The sequence below is a fragment of the Zootoca vivipara genome, chromosome 9 (genome assembly GCF_965207765.1).
Source record: "Zootoca vivipara chromosome 9, rZooViv2.hap1.1, whole genome shotgun sequence".
Lineage (NCBI taxonomy): Eukaryota > Metazoa > Chordata > Lepidosauria > Squamata > Lacertidae > Zootoca > Zootoca vivipara.
The window spans coordinates 26585979-26603751 of NC_142592.1; the positions used below are offsets into that span (position 1 = coordinate 26585979).

Here is a 17773-nt window from a genome sequence, read left to right on the forward strand (position 1 = left end):
TGATGAGAGAAGAGTTCACAGCCGATGGAGAGGAGCCCCGACCCCTTTGAATGGTAGGAAGCATGAATCGAACATGCAAGGTCATTTTGGCCATGCTTCAAACTAGGGAAGCCTTTGTTCTTCAGGCTCAGAAGACAGCTTTGAAGTTTGGGATAAAACTCCTCTAGCACACCATTACCAAAGAACAACCTTTTGATTATGATCTCATGAAAGTATAATCAATAACTTACATAAGTGAAAAGTGTGGCTAGAAGCAAAGGTTTTGTAATTGGACCTTTATTGGTTCCACGTGCTGCCTTACAGCTTGCTGCCTTGCACTGCTTTATAATAAATATCCACCTCCCACCCCTTGCAATTTTTTAAAAACTCTCTTTAAAATGATGAAACTTCAGCAGCTACTGTCAGCCGTGAACATATCCAGGCCATAAGTGCAAGGCAATTTTTTTTAGATGTGAAGTACCCTTGTCGAAAATCTAACCTAGAATAGATAAATAAACAGCAAAATGTGGGTATTTTCTCCCAAACATTGGCCATGTATTATGTCACTGAAGGGGTGCTCTTGCTGAAGATATGAGCCTTATGTTTCTTGAACAGACATTTTGATAGATATTATGGGCATGATCCAGTCCACCATGAGCACAGCACCCATGCATGGAGGATCCTGTTGCCTCAGCAGAGTCTCCCTCTTCCCGTTCTTCCACCTACAGGTAGACAGACAGCATGGGGGGGGCGGTCGTCCATCTAATAAGGAAGCAATGGCAAGTAGCTCAGCGGGGGGAGGAAGTGGCAGATGAAGCAGTGCAATGTGGGAAATGGAGTCAAAAACATGAACCAGAGGTCAAGTAGTCTTGTTAGGATGGAAAAGAGCAGAGAAAACAGGGAGATGAAGGACGATGGACCAGGGATACAAGGTGAGGGAGGCTGAAGAAAAGTAGCAAATCTTGAGGTCCAGAGAGCTGCATGCTATTTTGCAGCTGAGTTTCAAGCCTGCACCTAAATCAAAGGAGGCTGCATGTTAGACTAGTCGAGACGTTAAGAGCTATTTTTGAGAAGTTGTTCATCTCTTTCGACACCTTTTCTCGACTGTGCCCTGTTTCGTTTTTCTTGTTTACAGTTGCCGCCATGGTCTTAGACAGCACTGATTCAATCCACACGGCTAGTTGAGGTGGTAGCCGCTCTTGCTGTATGTAATTTTAATCCTTCTCCAAGTAATAGGAATGATGAGCATCTCGCTTGATCAGCTGGCCTCCATTACTCTGAAAGCTAATGAGCAATAAGCATTTCACACAGCCCAACGACACCCTGAACTCAGCTAGCAATATTGTAAATCTGTTCAGCCACACAGGCAGAAGAGACTTTCTTTAGTGGGGACCTGCCCTTCTGCCTTACTTAATGTACACCTGTGGTGGAATTCTGTGGTGACTTAAGAGGGTTTTCTCCATTGTCTATGACTCAAAGAGTATTTCTTCCATGATACTGACCAGTGCATCAGCACACAGCTATAATCTTCCCTGCACACTGCCACAGACTGCACCGACTACACAACAAACGTGAATTCTGAATGGATACCTTCCAGATAGAGGTGTTCATCAGTATGCGGATGATACCCAGCTCTACCTCTCTTTCAAATCAGAACCAATGAAGACTGTGAAGGTCCTGTGTGAGTGCCTGGAGGCGGTTGGAGGATGGATGGCAGCTAACACATTGAGGTTGAATCCAGACAAGACAGTAGCACTGTTTTTGGGAGACAGGGTGTGGGTGGGTGTGGAGGTCTCCTTGGTCCTGAATGGGGTAACTGTGCCCCTGAAGGACCAGGTGTGCAGCCTGGGAGTCATTTTGGACTCACAGCTGTCCATGGAGACACAGGTCAATTCTCTGTCCAGGGCAGCTGTCTACCAGCTCCATCTGGTATACAGGCTGAGACCCTACCTGCCCTCAGACTGTCTCACCAGAGTGGTGCATGTTCTAGTTATCTCCCGCTTGGACTACTGCAACACACTCTATGTGGGGCTACCTTTGAAGGTGACCTGGAAACTACAACTAATCCAGAATGCAGCAGCTAGATTGGTAACTGGGAGCAGCCGCCGAGACCACATAACACCAGTCTTGAAAGACCTACATTGGCTCCCAGTACGTTTCTGAGCACAATTCAAAGTGTTGGTGCTGACCTATAAAGCCCTAAACGGCTTCAGCACAGTATACCTGAAGGAGCGTCTCCACCCCCATTGTTCAGCCCAGACACTGAGGTCCAGTGCTGAGGGCCTTCTGGTGGTTCCCTCACTGCGAGAAGTGAAGTTACAGGGAACCAGGCAGAGGGCCTTCTCGGTAGTGGCACCCGCCCTGTGGAACGCCCTCCCATCAGATGTCAAGGAAATAAAGAAATATCTGACTTTTAGAAGACATCTGAAGGCAGCCCTGTTTAGGGAACTTTTTAATGAGTGATGTTTTAATGTATTTTTAATATTTTGTTGGAAGCTGCCCAGAGTGACTGGGGAAACCCAGCCAGATGGGCAGGGTATAAATTATAAATTTTTGTTGTTGTTGTTGTTATTGTGATTCAGATTTTCCAGACAGTGTTTCAGAAACTGAGGTAATCAGCAATCACCATCCACATAGTCTCAGTCATGCAAAGTATGATGCCACTCACAGCCTCAGAAAGAATACTTTTCTCATAGTTAAATAGACCAGCAAAGGAGGCTCTGTCATCACTGGAAACAAATCCGGCTACATACAGGATGATGAAGAGAAACTCTCCACAGGGCCCTGTCCCCAAATCCCACTGAAGAGTAACTGAAGGAACTCCACAATGTCCTTCTACATTCTACACAGGAAAAACCTGACATCAGAAATGACAACATTCATTCTCCAGTGGGGGAACATTTCAACCTTCTCAAAGAATCAGCAAGTGACATTTAAGTGGCCATCCTGGAACAAAGAAACTTCAAAAGGGAACTGCAAGATGAAACCACTGAATTACAATGCACACAGAGGTTCAGTGCTACCCTATCACTTGTAGACAGAACTGAGGCAAAGGATTTTCAGCATATTGTATGTGTTAATTGTCTTACGAAAGCCAGACTGTCTATGGCAGGGGTGCCCAAACTTTTTTCAAAGAGGGCCAGATTTGATGCAATGAACATGCATGAGGGCCGACCAAAGAAGTTGTTGAGCTTTTTTTTAGAATTTGACCTCAAGAAATAAACTGCCACAGGGGTCGAATTAGGCCCCCAAAACGGACTTTGTACATGCCTGGTCTATGGCATCAATAACTGTTTGGTAAACCACCACTGCTAAGTATCTAATTATCACTGTTTATACTACTGAGCATTTCATTTTCCTCTGACGCACCCAAACCATGCATGTAGATAACTGCAACGCAGGATAATGTTTCATGCATCTGATAAAGAGGACAGTAATCCACAAAAGCTTGTGTCATAGCAAATGTGTTAAGACTTTAAGGTTGTCACAAGGTTCTTTGTTGTTTATGATAGCTGTAGTTAGCACTCAGCAAACGTGATTGTGGGAAGTGGCTCCTAGAGCAGAGATGGGCAACCAATTGTTGTTGATCTTCAGCTCAATGGTCAGGAATTAGAGCAGTTATAGCAGAGTAACATCTGGAGAGCCACATTTCCCCATCCTTGCCTTCCAGGCAACAATCCCATAAGCCAGCCTTTTTTTCACAGGCTAAATATACGTAATAGTCAAATCCAGAAACAAGCTGCATTTCAGCAAATGATCTCAAAGATGGAAAAAGCCTGTTTCTCAAGGTGAAAACTCCAGACATGGAGGAATGAATGTGCGTTTGAAAAGGAAGACCATTTATTTCATGCCAAAAAATGAACTTTTGAAATATGCCAACTAGTCTGGATACTGCATGTTTCTGTCTGCTTGCGAGTCGGAAGAAAATCGAGAAGAGAATATGGTGACTCAAAATCATTGCAAGCTCCTCAGCGTTTCGTGAGACTTTAAAGAGCTTCTGATAGCACTAGAAGACTGAAAGGACCTGTGAGTAAATATGCACTGAAGTGTAATCCTTTTCATGAATGGCTAGCTGAAAACCTGCCCTATTCTAGGATACTACATTCCATTCCCCTCCCTCCCTCCCTCCCTCCCTCCTCCCTTGCCAGTCTTCTGGTCTCTCCCAATATTCAGCCAGCATTCCATGCCCCCTGAGCATCCTCATTGGGCTATTTTGGAGTTTATACCAAAGGGGGGCAGTTCTAAAGATGCTGTACTTTGGTGTTTTTCCAAGCCTGCTGGCGTTTCCATCCCCTTGTGCATGGATGTTGCCATTTTGGCTGCATAAAGAATGGGTAGTTGGAGAATGGAGATCACGGTTAGTATATATTCTGGAGCAGCCAACATGGTGCTCTCTGAATGTTGTTGGATTGCAACTCCCATCAGCCACAAGTTTACTTGATTGGAGAACAGCTATGAGTGTTGAAAATGGAGTCAGATTGCAGAAATAAGTTGATATTTATCTGAAGCCCCCTGCCCCATTTCTCCCCTGCTGCTTGCAAATGTACACACAGAGGGAAATGTAAATATTGGGACCAAGGAGTGTTCCACATACTGTTATATTGACTATTCACTATCCTTACCTTGTATAAATTTGTGCTTTGCATAGAATTGCCAAGGAGGGATGCTGTAAAGATTTAAGGAGGACATTATTATGAAGAGGTACCGTGTTTCCCCTTTTTTAAGACACCGTCTTACAACTTTTTTTCCTCAAAAAAACACACGGTGGCTTATTTTCAGGGGGTGTCTTTTTTTTTAAAGTGCCGGTACAACTGGGTCCCACTGGCTCAGGATGCTTGGCGCTCTCTTCCGCGCGCATTTCCTGCCTCTTCTATTCTCTCCGTTTCCCCTCCTCCCCATCCTGAATCAAGGGCTCTCCTTCCTTGGAGGCTTCTAAGCAGAGGCTGGATGGCCACCTGCCTAGGAGACAGACACCTCACTCTGTGAGGTGGATTTAAACCTCATAGGATGCCGGAGCAGGAGGTATACATGAAGCTGCCCACCGTCATGTCGGTGTAGGTGGGACTGCGCTGGTCGCAGTCGAAGCACTTGTGGTTGGGTGGGAGCACTGGGAGGCTGCTCATCTCCCATGGCTTCGAAGGCGGCGGCGGCCGGGTGTGTGTGCGCGGAGGAATAGAGGCTGCTCCCCAGGCTCTCTCATGCTGGCCGGGGAATGAGGAGGGAGGCCGGGACCCGTCCCGCTCCGAGACACTCGTGAAGGAAGCGCGAGGGGGACGAGGCTTGGGCCTGCAACCCCAACTGACGGACCGACGGAAGGAGGGGGGAAAGGGAAGGAGGAGGAGAGGAGCAGCATCAGCTCTCGGCGAGGAGGCCGGGGCAGCTGAATGACAAGCCGAAGAGGAACCTGCGCGGCACCTTTTCTCTGTCGGGGGGGGGGGAGAAACGCGATCACAAACATACAGGGGAGAGAGAGAGAGAAAGACGCACGGGGAGGGAGAGAGAGAGATGCGCGCGCGCACACACAGAGAAAGGGGGAGGGAGAGAGAGAGACGCGCACGCGCACACAGAAAGAGACTGACACCCACACAGAGAGGGAGAGCGGTGCTGCTTCGCACTTTGTCAGCGCTGCAGCCGCCGCCGCTTCTGAGCGCCAACCCGACCTGGCAGGCTTCCTCCTCCTGCCACGGCCGGCATTGCAGGAGCTGGGTCCTGCTGGCTTGTGCCCTCAGTGTTCCGTGCGGCACTGCTGCACGCTTTATCGGCGCTGCAGCAGCCGCCGCTTCCGGGCACCGACCCAACCCGGCAGGCTTCCTCCTCCTGTTGCGGCCACCGTGCTGGGTCCTGCTAGCTGGCTGGGGCGCTCAGTGGTCTTGCTCCGCACGTCGCGGAAGTATGGCTTATTTTCGGGGTATGTCTTACATTTCTCAAACGATTAAAAACCCTGCCATGCCTTACTTTTTGACTACGTATTAAAAAAGGGGAAACATGGTATTTGGTTTTTTTAAAAATAAAAAAGCACTAAATAAACTATGCACTGGGAAAACAGCAAAAGTTCTATCCATTTGTCTTTGATACATTCATAATAAAAGCTACTTTATTATCATTTTTATAGATCAGGCTTCCTCAACCTCAGCCCCCCAGATGTTTTTGGCCTACAACTCCCATGATCCCTAGCTAGCAGGACCAGTGGTCGGGGAAGATGGGAATTGTAGTCTCAAAACATCTGGAGGGCCGAGGTTGAGGAAGCCTGTTATAGACTATCGATACTTGAACACAAAAAGTCAGTTTAGGGTTCTCGTAATCATCCAAATAACTAAAAACTTGTATCAAGCTACCATTTGACAAATCTACATGGATGGGGTTTTGTTTTTTTAAATAGAACTATGTTTATTCTCTGTTCATTTAAGATGATGAAACAGCAGTTCGTGTCTGACTCAAGCTTGGAGTTTTTGATGTATATACTTTAATCCATGTGGTATACATTCTGCAGATGAAATATGCAGGAGATCAAACTTCATTATCACAGCCCACGACCATGAGAGGGCAGGGAGATAAATTGTTAGGATTACTGGGTAGTAAACCATAAATTACGCCACTGAACCCATAGCAGAGGGGCTAGATTTTGAAATGACAACTAGACAAGGCCAGCTCTAGGTAGACTCCCGGTAGTGCGGTGTGCCACGGCGGCGGGTCGGTAGGCGGGGCGCTGCGCGACGAAGCCGCGCGGAAACCATGCTGCGCCCTGCAAGGGCGGAGGTGCCGGAGCGATCTCCGCCCCTCAGCGCCAGGGCGCCCAACCTGCTCGAGACTGCCCTGCAACTAGACTGGCACTGCCTTTTGACAATAAGATAGTGGTCCTTAGTGCATTTTGGGATGCAAATTCAGGAAGGGCTTATGTAAATATGTTTAGGATTAATTGCTGGTATCCAAGTTATAATATAATATTGCTTCTATTCTATAAGCTTCAATTGTGCTACAACTACCATTCGTTTTCCATTGTGTGATTTGTAACATTCGCACACTTGCTATCAAAGGAAGTGCTGCTACAGCAAAGTACAATTTTACAAAATGCTATTACAAACTATTTTTTAAATGGGTATATGCTGGGGGTGGGGAAATCATTTGAAAACTAAATGAATTTTAGTTTTCTCTCAAAAAACTTTGACAAATGAAGGGAAAAGAACCCACGATCACATAGAGAAAAACTGCAAACAAACAAACAAACAAACAAACCCACAAACCCCAAAGCAACCATTTTGCATTTAGTATTTCTAAGTAAGGTACATTAAAAATAAATCATATGGAAAATGAAGCACTAAAACTAAACATAAACCAAAACACTATCATGAAATGCCTGCTGGAATAACAAAATATTTTCCTTGTGCCTGAAGTTCATCACAGATTAATACAGAAGTGAGCTGGAATGGGTTTGTGAATCAACACATTCCAAATATACACAGACCAGAGGTAGACTGATCCTCCTTCCCTACAGGTGTCACTCATGGTTGCCATGGCAGCTGCAAGCAGGTGCCCTCCTATCTGCCACACAATGAGTACCACAAAAGGTGGTTATCCTAACTGCCCCTGGTACTTTGGAAAGTTGCATGTGCTAATGCAATGATGCACCTTGCTCTGCCAATGGTATTAAAGAGGGAATTGCGTTTGTAGCATATGCAAAGCATAGGAGGCTGTGGTCAATGTGGCAGCCACACCGCCTCTCACTTGCGCCGGTGAGGCTACCCCTCATACCATTCGCTCCCGTGGCTGCAAGCCTTGAAACCTAAATGTTGCCAAAACAAGAAAAGCAACTACACCCTCCCCACCGCCCGGTTTATAGCACTTTCCCCCATTGGTTTTGGAAATGCACCTTACAAAAAAAAGCCTAAATCTCACCAAAGCTGGTATTTGCCAAAAGTTTATGTTACCGTGGAGAAGGGGAGAGGGGGAGAAGAGGAGGGCAATTCTGCAGTTTACAGATATGCCATGTAAATGACTGTGCGAACCAGATGTAGCTTACAAGGTACCTAGTAACTCATCTCTGCTGAGCAATAAAGCTTTTCTGGCAAAAGTTTGAGAAATTTACTGCTGTTTTCTGTCAGCAGCTACAACAGATGGCGGGCACATGCCTGCCTTGCTAAATGAAGTGGGATCTCTACAGCACGATGCTTTGATCTCCAGTGGCAGGTCCACAACACCGAGATGCAAAATACCACAGCAGAAGCACAATCTAAATATTAGAGGTTCAGAGCTTTGCTTTTGATACAAAGACCCTCGCTTCTTTCTTTCCTTTTTAATTGTGTCCGTAAGCATGTTCACATTCCACGTTGCCGCTCAAGTATGGAAGTCAGAAAATATTTTATCCTCCCCCCCCCCCCGGTTCGGTGACAGGAAAGCAGTGAACATTCCATTCAGGCACAACTGCTTCCACCGTAGCTGTCTGTTTGTAGCTGCCTGAGTTGGCTGTTGGATAAACAGTGGAGGAAAAATGTAAGAAATAAATATGAAACATTGAGTGAAATGTTATGAACGAAAGGGTGGCTTCGGAAAGGAAGGACTCCCATGCCAAATCCACTCAAGGAAGAGGGTGGCTTATGTTCGTTCACACTTTCTTTGGAACAAATATTTGAACCGAAGCCCACTGCCACACTTTTTGTTTAAATGTTAACAGCACCTTTGGATGAAATTTTTTAAAAAGGAGAGGGGGGACAACGGCCTCTTGTGCCAATAGTGCATTATAATAAACAATCCCTTTACCTTTGTGAGGGAGGCTAGGATAAAAGGGGTCAGCCTTGGCAGAGTCAAAATTCCTTTCTTCTCCTCAAACCGATTTCTGATCTAAATAATGCACACACCTGTAGAAACTCAAGTCATGTGACACTTGTTACACACTTGTTCAAAGGGTTGGGTTTGTTTAGCCTAGGTAAGAAAAGATCGTTGGCAGGCATGATAGCTGCCGTCAAGTATCTGACGGGCTGTCAAGAAGAAGATGTTGTAACAGATGTGTTCTTTGTTGCTCCAGAGGGCAGAACTGGAACCAATGGATGGAAACAGCAGAGATGCAGATATTAATAGCAAGTAATCATTTAGGGTGGAAGGATCTGCCCATTTTGGTTCTCTCCTATAATTTTAAATACGCCTAAACTGACAAATGTCTTAACTGTGCTCTATTATCTTCTATTATCTAGGCCAGCCCCCTAAATATTCCTGGTAAATTAGAGTATTAAAGTATTAAAGTCTGGTGCCCCCTTTTTAAAATTTATGTATACCACTACTGCACCCTGTGTTTTGTTAGCCCTAAAACGGAAAATGTGCGAGGCCCCAAACAAAGAAGAATGGTAACTTAAGTTGACAGAATATGTGCACCTTGCAGACTTAACATATAGAATGAGAGAACAAGAAGAACATGCGTTTAGAGAAGATTGGAAAACATCTATTGAATATATGGGAAATAACTGTGTACAGCTGAAAAGGCTGGCAGCATTAAGATAAATTCCAACAGTGTAAATAAGTTTTTATGGATGTAACAATGGATTACTGAAGGGCATAGTTATTGTAAAATATGCAGGGATTTATGATATGCAAAATGAACCCAAGAAGGGAAGTCATTGATAGCTTAAGGATGTAAAAATGAGTGCTTTAAATGGTAAAACAGAACAATTAATAAAAATTAAATATATAAAAAAATAAAGTCTAGCGCCTCCTTCCCAAAACCCAGGAAGCTTCTGCCCAGCTTACGGAGGGAGGCGCAATGCTCCGACTGAGTCCATGAGTTCTCCCGTCACCTTCCCAAAACCTGCCCCGCTTTGGGAAGCCGGCAGGAGGGCTCCTGCATCCTGTCAGAGACCTGGTGCCTCCTCCCCAAAATCTAGTTTAGGGAGGGCAGCACTACGCCCATGTACGTGCCGTTGGCCCCCCACATTCGCCTCTGGCCCTAACTGGCGCCTCTGGCCCTAATTGTTTCCCTATGATAGATTTCACCGCATGCTACTGGTTTTCTTCCTTGGTTGAAAAAGTGAGAGAGGTTTTGCAGCAAACAGAGCCTCGTGCTCTTGACCCAGGGACAGGGAGCTGCCCAGGTGGGTAGGAATAGACGCCTGCAGGACACAGGGTATGCTCATTTCCTCCCAGTACGGCTAAGCACAAGACTTTTCAAGCTTGAGTCATGGCACCTGAGTGACATTTGTGGTTGGGCAGTCAGACCAGTATATAGTCAAGAAGAGAGAGGTGTTCCATTCATCCCGCACACATATCTATCCCATATGATCATTTGATTAAGAGATGGGGAACCCCAGGCCTGGAGGCCAAATGTAGTCCTACAGGACCACCTGACCACAGGAGCACCCCCTAGGCTGGGATCTTTCCTTTGGTGACTCACATGTCCAGCTCTGCATTCTCTTAAACCTACCCAACAAGAACACTGCAAGTACTAGGGCCCAGTGACGGAGAGAGAAGCTAGTGGCAGTAGGTCACACCTGGAAGAAGTATCATTATCTGTCTCTACAATGAGAACTTCAGATTTCTAACCACATTTAATGGAATTCTTTGAAATAAACATCACCCCTGAAGTAACTCGGCCAATTATCTGCAATAAGCAAAATCATATACAGTGTGAGAAAAATGATCATTCAAAAAGCTTCAGAATTCTAAGAATAAGCAAGAATTGCAGCCAGTAAAATAGATGACTGAACTTGTGTACCTTCATAAGTAGGATCAAACAGTATATGGAGTCATAGAATTGCAGATTTGGAAGGTCATCTAGTCCAATGCAGGAATCTCAACTTAAGACATCCAGTCTCTGCTTAAAAACAGAGTCCACCACCTTCTGAGGGAGTCCTTTCCACAGTTAAACAGCTCTCACTGTCAGACATTTCTTGCTGATGTTTAACCAGAATCTCCTTTCTTGTAATTTGGATCCATTGGTTTGGGGGTCCTACCCTCAGGAGCAGGAGAAAACAAGCTTGCTCCATCTTCCATGTGTCAGCCCTTTAGATATTTGAGGATGGCTGTCATATCTCCTCTCAGTCTGCTTTATTCAGACGAAACATACCCAACTCCCTCATTAGGCTTGGTTTCCAGACTCTTTAGCATGTTGGTTGCCCCTTTCTGCACAAGCTACTAAGGAGCAAATGTGAATACTAGGAAAGTTGGAAACCAGAAAACTAAAAGTATCTTCTCAAAGATGAACTGAACATGTAACAGACTTCTAAACTTCCATGTGGGATCTTAAAGGAGGAGCAAAACTAGAAACTAGTTCCCTGAATCGCATACACAATATCAAAAACGGCACAAGAAATAGCACAACAATTTCAGTGATTCTACCATGATCTTTACTCATCCCAGAATCCTTCTGAAGCAGTAATTAATAGGTTTTTAACTGCAGTCTAGCTACCAAAATATAACCGTACCAGATTAACAATTCTAGAAGCTCCATTTACAGAAGATGATGTAATTAGAACCAATAAGATCAAAACATGAGGACTTGATAGCTTCACCACAGAATTTTACAATAAGTTTAAAGAGTAGTTAAAAACAAATAGAATAAATGAATTACTTAACCTAAAGATCATAGACAGAGATGCATAGATACCGTAGTAGAAACAATTCACATTACCCTGCCCCTATCATCTAATATCACTCATCAACCAGGACTTTAAAATATGGACAATTATCACTGGAAAAGGTAAAGAATAATATACCCTATGTACTAAGACTAAGCATGCTTTATTAAAAACAGAAAGACTTACAAACGGTATCACGATAACTCCATTTGCATCACAAGCAATTTCGGATGACAAAAAAACACACCTTTGATAGAGTGGAATGTGGTTTTTGACACAGAACCTAGGAATAATTTAATCATAAAATAGTAGAGTTGGAATGGACCCCAAGGGTTATCTAATCCAATCCCCTGCACAATACAGGAATCACAGCTATCACCCAAGAGATAGCCATCCAACCTCTGCTTAAAAGCCTGCAATGAAGTCCATGAACCCACTGATGTAGCCTGTTCCATTGCCAAACAGCTCTCACTTCCAGAAAGTTCTCCATCATGTTAAGGCAGAATCTCCTTTCTTGACATTTGAATCCTTTGGTTTGGGTCCTACCCTTTGCACCAGCAGAAAACAAACTTGCTCCATCCTCCATGTGACAGCCCTTCAGATATTTGAAAATGGCTCGAATAATAATAATAATGATGATGATGATGGTGATGATTTATACTCCGCACATCTGAGATATCACATCTCATTCTTCTCTTCTTCAAGCGAAGCATACCCAACTCTCTCAACCATTCCTCATAAGGCTTCTTTTCCAGATCCTTTAGAATCTTACTCACTCTGCTCTGCAAATGTTCCAGTTTGTCAATATCCTTATTTTAAACAGTGGTGCCCAGTGGTGCTATTTTTAAATTATCCCTCCCAAGTTCATTTCTCAAGCACCCTAATTACGTCAACGTATCAAGTAATATTGTAATGAGAGTATTTTGTAGTGCTTGTCTAATAGTATCAGAAAATGATTAATTGAACAATGCATTTTTATTCAGTCTCCATTGTAATAACGTTGTAATGTTACTCAGTCTCTTAATGTTATTTGCCTTTGAACTTAAAAGAAATGGGAAATAGGACAATGGCATTTTAGGGGGAACTTCTCAGAGCTAATATGGTTTAAAAACCACAGTGTTCAATATGTAAGCCTATGGTCAACAGCACTAAAGCCCTGAATTATCACTGCTTATCTTGGTAATATTTAAGACGTGAATAAAAAAGAAACTCATCACAATGTATGAGAGGTTTTTTCAGTTTCACATCAAAAAATGATTTTACCAATCTACAGGTAGATTATCAATGGTCATGTAATCAGAATGATCTTGTTATTTCACTGGAAGGTTAGCGGTAGTCTTTCAAATTTGGCACATTGTTACCCATTTGATAACTAAATGCAGCCACCTTCATGAAAAGCCAATGATAAAGAACTGTATTATCAACCCTAATACTAAAAGACTGGTCCATAAAATGTTTGATTTTCTATCTGACAATAAGAACTGGATCACAAGCAAACATCTTTGCCGGAAAAATGGGGGAAAGACCCAAGGACTCTAAGCTTTATGCGAAAACGAGAATGAAAACGAAAACGAGAACGGAATTGATTGCTCAATAAAGTCCCGTCAGCGTTAATAATGACAAAACAGAGAAAAACTGTTTTAAAATATCTACCAGTGGCACTTCATTCTGTCTAAACTGAGCAAAATGTATCACTTAGCCTCAGATTTATGCTGGTGATGGCAAGCATCAAAGGCAGATTGCACGCATATTTTTTGGACAAAATTTTACAACTACCGGTATTATACAAGAGTTTACAAGTTACCATTTTCTTGAGCCTATTCTCAATTAATGTAGTGTTAGCTCCAGAGTCAAGTTGCAACCCTAAACACATTTAGTAAAGAGCAGGTCTCACTGAACACAGCGAGGCTTACCTTTGAGTAAATGTGCATAACATTATGCTGCATGTTAGCCATGTATTCGATGCACTTGAAATCAATGAGACTTCCATTAAGCACAACTAACTTCCCCCATTGATATCAATAGATCGGAGGTGTTACTAACTTAGCATGGATCCAACCACTGCAAACAATGTGCCTATGAATTGTTTGGAATTCTTCTTCTTTTTAATTCCACCTGAAAAATATGTGCCTATTCCCAGAATTTTCCCCAATGCCCTTAAGGCCTTTGTGCAGATTCACCATATGTTGTCATGATGTCAAGCTGCACATGTGCGTGTTCATACCAGGCATTCCTATACAATTTGTAGAGGTTTGCTGGGTGTATAGATGCCAGTGCCCCAATCATTTGCAAATAGTGCTTTGCAAATTTGCCTGCAGAGTAGTTGTCTCAAAGTACCTCCCTCGGAAGAAACTTATTGAATGTATAGTAAAGGCTGAAGGTGTTAATCTTATCTATGGATGCCACATTGAAGCCACATGCGGACAGGTAACAGCACTGAAATATAAGAGCTAGTGCAACATAGCAAGTAAGGTCACAATTCTATGTGGGCTTTTCCCTGCAAGTAATTCCCACTGAAGACAGCGGGGCTTGCTTTCGATTTGTGGAACAGACTCCCACGAGTGGTGGTAGATTCTCTTTCCTTGGAGGCTCTTAAGCAGAGGTTGGGTGGCCATCTGTCATGGATGCTTTAGCTGAGATTCCTGCATTGCAGCGGGTTGGATCAGATGACCCATCGGGGTCTAAGATTGTATGATTAAACATGCATGGGTAGGATGGTGCAGTAAGAGACTGAACCAGCAAGGGCTTCAATGCTTGCCTTTGCCACTCGCTAGATAGCTTTAAGCAAGGCACTTTTTCTCAGCTCCAAGCTCAGATCTGTACTGGGGGGTGGGGTAGCAATAGGCTTCATAAGTCAAATAATTAGCCCAGCTACATCACTAGCATTTATCCTAACTGGCCACCTCTGCCTGAAGCTGTGCAGTCTGTCCCCCCCCCCATCCTGATTTATTACAGGCGACTTGCAAATATTAAATGATTAATATTACTTACATGAAGGGCCTTGTGCACAGGAAAAGCACCTTATGAATGGCAAATGCACTTGTTAAATGCTTTCAAGAATGGAGTGTTATATAAAGCATAAGATCAGTTATCTTACAAAGCTCTGGGCTGCTATTTTGTCTGCTAAACATTCTAGTTGTGTGCGTGTCTGAAAGGTTTTCAGCACCTTTCCATATACACCTGATAATTTCTGAATGAGATTGTGAGCTATTTTCCACTTTAGGAACAAAGTTTCATAGAAGATGGAGAGGAAGAGAGAGAGAGAGAGAACACTGTATACTTGTGCATGTCATAGATGTGATTTATTAATATTTCTTATGACAGGTGATTCAAGGAACCACTTTGTAGTGAGTTTCTGGCACATCATTGAAATATTTTCCGCGAATATTTTCATAAACTAAATATTTGCTCCGGTTAAACATGCAGCTCTTTCCCCCTCACCGGTCAGAAGTTGCGCTGCTCTTTGCCAACTTTTCCCAATCCCAGACTCTACCTACCCGTCCAGTTGCTTGCCAGGTGAAATTCATAGAGTGAATATTGACCGGGATGGCAGGCATCCTTTGCTGGGCTTTTCTGAAATCGTGTGTGAAGGGGGCCATCTTCCCCTCAGAAACAATGAGAATATCCTCTTCAAAGCCTGTAAAACAAAACCAATTAACTCAAAACAGGTGGGAGATTATCGTAATGCAGGATGAAAAGCAATTTTTTATTTTTATTTTTTGCAGAAGTTTTCGCAGGCAGGCAGGCAGGCAGGCAGGCAACACTCCTGTGGGGAGGAGGGGGGCGCTTCTGAAATTTCCTACACGGAAAGCACTTCTATGGAGAGAAAAGGGGGCAAACCTTATGCAGATCGTCCTGCCTGACAACGATGCACACGTATCATCGCGTACACAGGCAAGGAAGCCGCAATTGGCCACAGCACACAGATGCTCTGCAACAGGTCCATGTGAGTGAGAGCACCGTGACAATGCATACATGTGGCTTTGATTGTGACAGCGTGGGGCTGCTTTCGGTGCGGGAGGGGAGATGCACTCGTGCAATCATCGCACATGATCTACTTGCTGTCCGCCCCTGTTTCTCCTTGAGCTGCACAGAAGTGCTTTTCCGTGCAGAAAATGTGGCACAGATGAAGAGGCCCCGAGATTTCTCTCTCTTCCGCCCCTTTCCTTTTTTTTCAGGGCACATATAAGAACTGGAACATTTAAAGAATTCGGCACAAGCTCATGGGCTTCTTCTTCTCTCCCCCCCCAAAGTCCTTACAGAAGAAGAATGCTAATCCAGTCAAACTGAAGGCCGACATCCTATGCACATTTATGGGGGAGTAAACCCCACTGAATACTGTGGAAATTAATCAGAATTACCAGACAGGCAGAGGGCAATTTACCGGTAGCCCCCTTAGCATTTGTGATGGCTGCCTTAGCTTCACTTCCAGAACTTTGTTTAGGAGAGACAGATTGAGCTAAACTTTGGAGGTGGGCGGGTTAATCAGGTTTCATTAAGGTCCCCCACCCACTTTCTCCTTCATCGTTCCAGCACTGGATTGCTTGCTTCCAATTAAACTGAGCATAGGATCGCTCTGCAAACACACTTGAACGGCAAGTGGCGCTGGACAGACCTAGGTCCAGCTTTAATGTGAACGGATGAAGCTGGCATCCAATTAGGCAGACTTACTATGTTTCCAGATGGGAGTGTTTATGGCGAGATCATAGAATGGTGAAGCTGGAAGGGACCACCCCAGGGTCATCTAGTCCAGCCCCCTGCAATGCAGGAATCTTTTGCCCAATGCAGGGCTCGAACCCATGACCCTGGGATTAAGAGTCACATGCTCCACTAATGGAACTGCAAGTCCAACGCTCCTCCTCACAGCTTCCACACCATGGGTGTAGCGGGGAGGGGGCAGGCAGGGGGACGGCTGCACTCCCCTAAACCAAGCAAATAAATAAAAATAATACTTAAAGTAGAAATTGCAGAAAGATGTCGAAATTTTTTTTCCTGAGCACTTGGCGTCAAAAGAAAGTAATTTAAAACAACTGTTGTGGAGACCATTCATTCTGAATCTGACGAGCCAGACAGAGGATGTTGACAGGTGGGTGGCCCTCCCGTCCCCCCAACATAAATCCCGGCTACGCCCATTCCTCCGTTTGGCGTTCATGTGAATGGATGAAACCGGCATCCGATGAAGCAGGCTTTCGCAGCTTCCAGGCGGGGGTGTTGATGGCGAGATCATAGAACGAGAGAGTAGGAAGAGACCCCACCGGGTCATCTAGTATGACCCGCTGCAACGCAGGGAAAACTTTTTTTGCCCAACGCGGGGCTTGAAACCCACCACCCTGAGAGACGAAGAGTCTCACGCTTCGCTCCTCCTAGCATACCACGTCCTGGCACCCTAATGCCAGCTCCCCCACAGGCTCTCATTTACTTTCCCCCATGAAAACCCCCATGACTTTATTGGTGCTGCTAATGAACCCGATTGCCAAACAGCAGCAGCAGCAACCTGTCCGCCCCCCCCCATCCGCGTGGGCGCTGGGCTCCTCCCGCCGGGCGGGCGCCTTACCTATGAGCACGCGGGCTTGGTGCGCGTCTATCCACAGGTAGAGTGTGTCCTCTTGGCGCGGGGCGGCGCGCGCAGTCGGCGCGCTCCCCAGGCACAGCCAGAGCGCCAAGCACAAGGCGCCGCCGCCGCTTCTCCTCCTTCCCCCGGCCATGCGGACGACGGGCAAAGTCCCTCCTTCGTAGAGCTGCTGGCGTGCTGCTCGCTCCGTCCTTCTCCTTCCAGCACACGCGAGCGAGCGAGCGCTTCTCCCAGCGCCGAGGCGGGCTGCTTGCTTGCTTGCTTTCGCCTGCTGCTGCTGCTGCTGCTGTCGCCCGAGGTGGGTTTGCCTCTTGGCAGGCGCCGCAGTTGTGAGCGGGACTTCTCCGAGAGGGGGACGTGCCCTTGTGGGTGAGAGAGGGAGAGCGAAGTGAGGGGAGGCGCGGGGGGGGGGGGGGCGGACGAGAGCGGTGGTGCTCAGCTCCGCCAGGGGGCGCCGTGGCACCGAGGACGGAGAAGCTACTCTGGCCAGGACGAGATATAGATTCATAGAACGATCCCCTCCAACATGAAAATAGGAACACCCTATTCCATCATCAACGTCATCATCATCAACAACAACAACATCATTATCATTCTGCTATTTATCTGACTCTGTTGTCCCAGACTCGCTGGGCGGTTTCCAACAGATTAAAAAACACAACAT

At 45.3% G+C, this 17773-nt stretch overlaps 1 protein-coding gene across 1 annotated transcript in view; it reads right to left on the reverse strand.

Moving 5' to 3' along the window:
• Positions 1-17478, reverse strand: part of WIF1 (Wnt inhibitory factor 1) — a 35412-nt gene extending 17934 nt beyond the window's left edge. The window contains exons 1-2 of the mRNA XM_035128274.3: positions 17092-17478; positions 15035-15174 (exon numbers count right to left, since the gene is read on the reverse strand). Coding sequence (XP_034984165.1) covers positions 15035-15174; positions 17092-17242 — 291 coding nt within the window. The 5' untranslated portion in view covers positions 17243-17478. The remainder of the gene's footprint in view (positions 1-15034; positions 15175-17091) is intronic.
• Between the last annotated feature and the right edge of the window lie 295 nt (positions 17479-17773).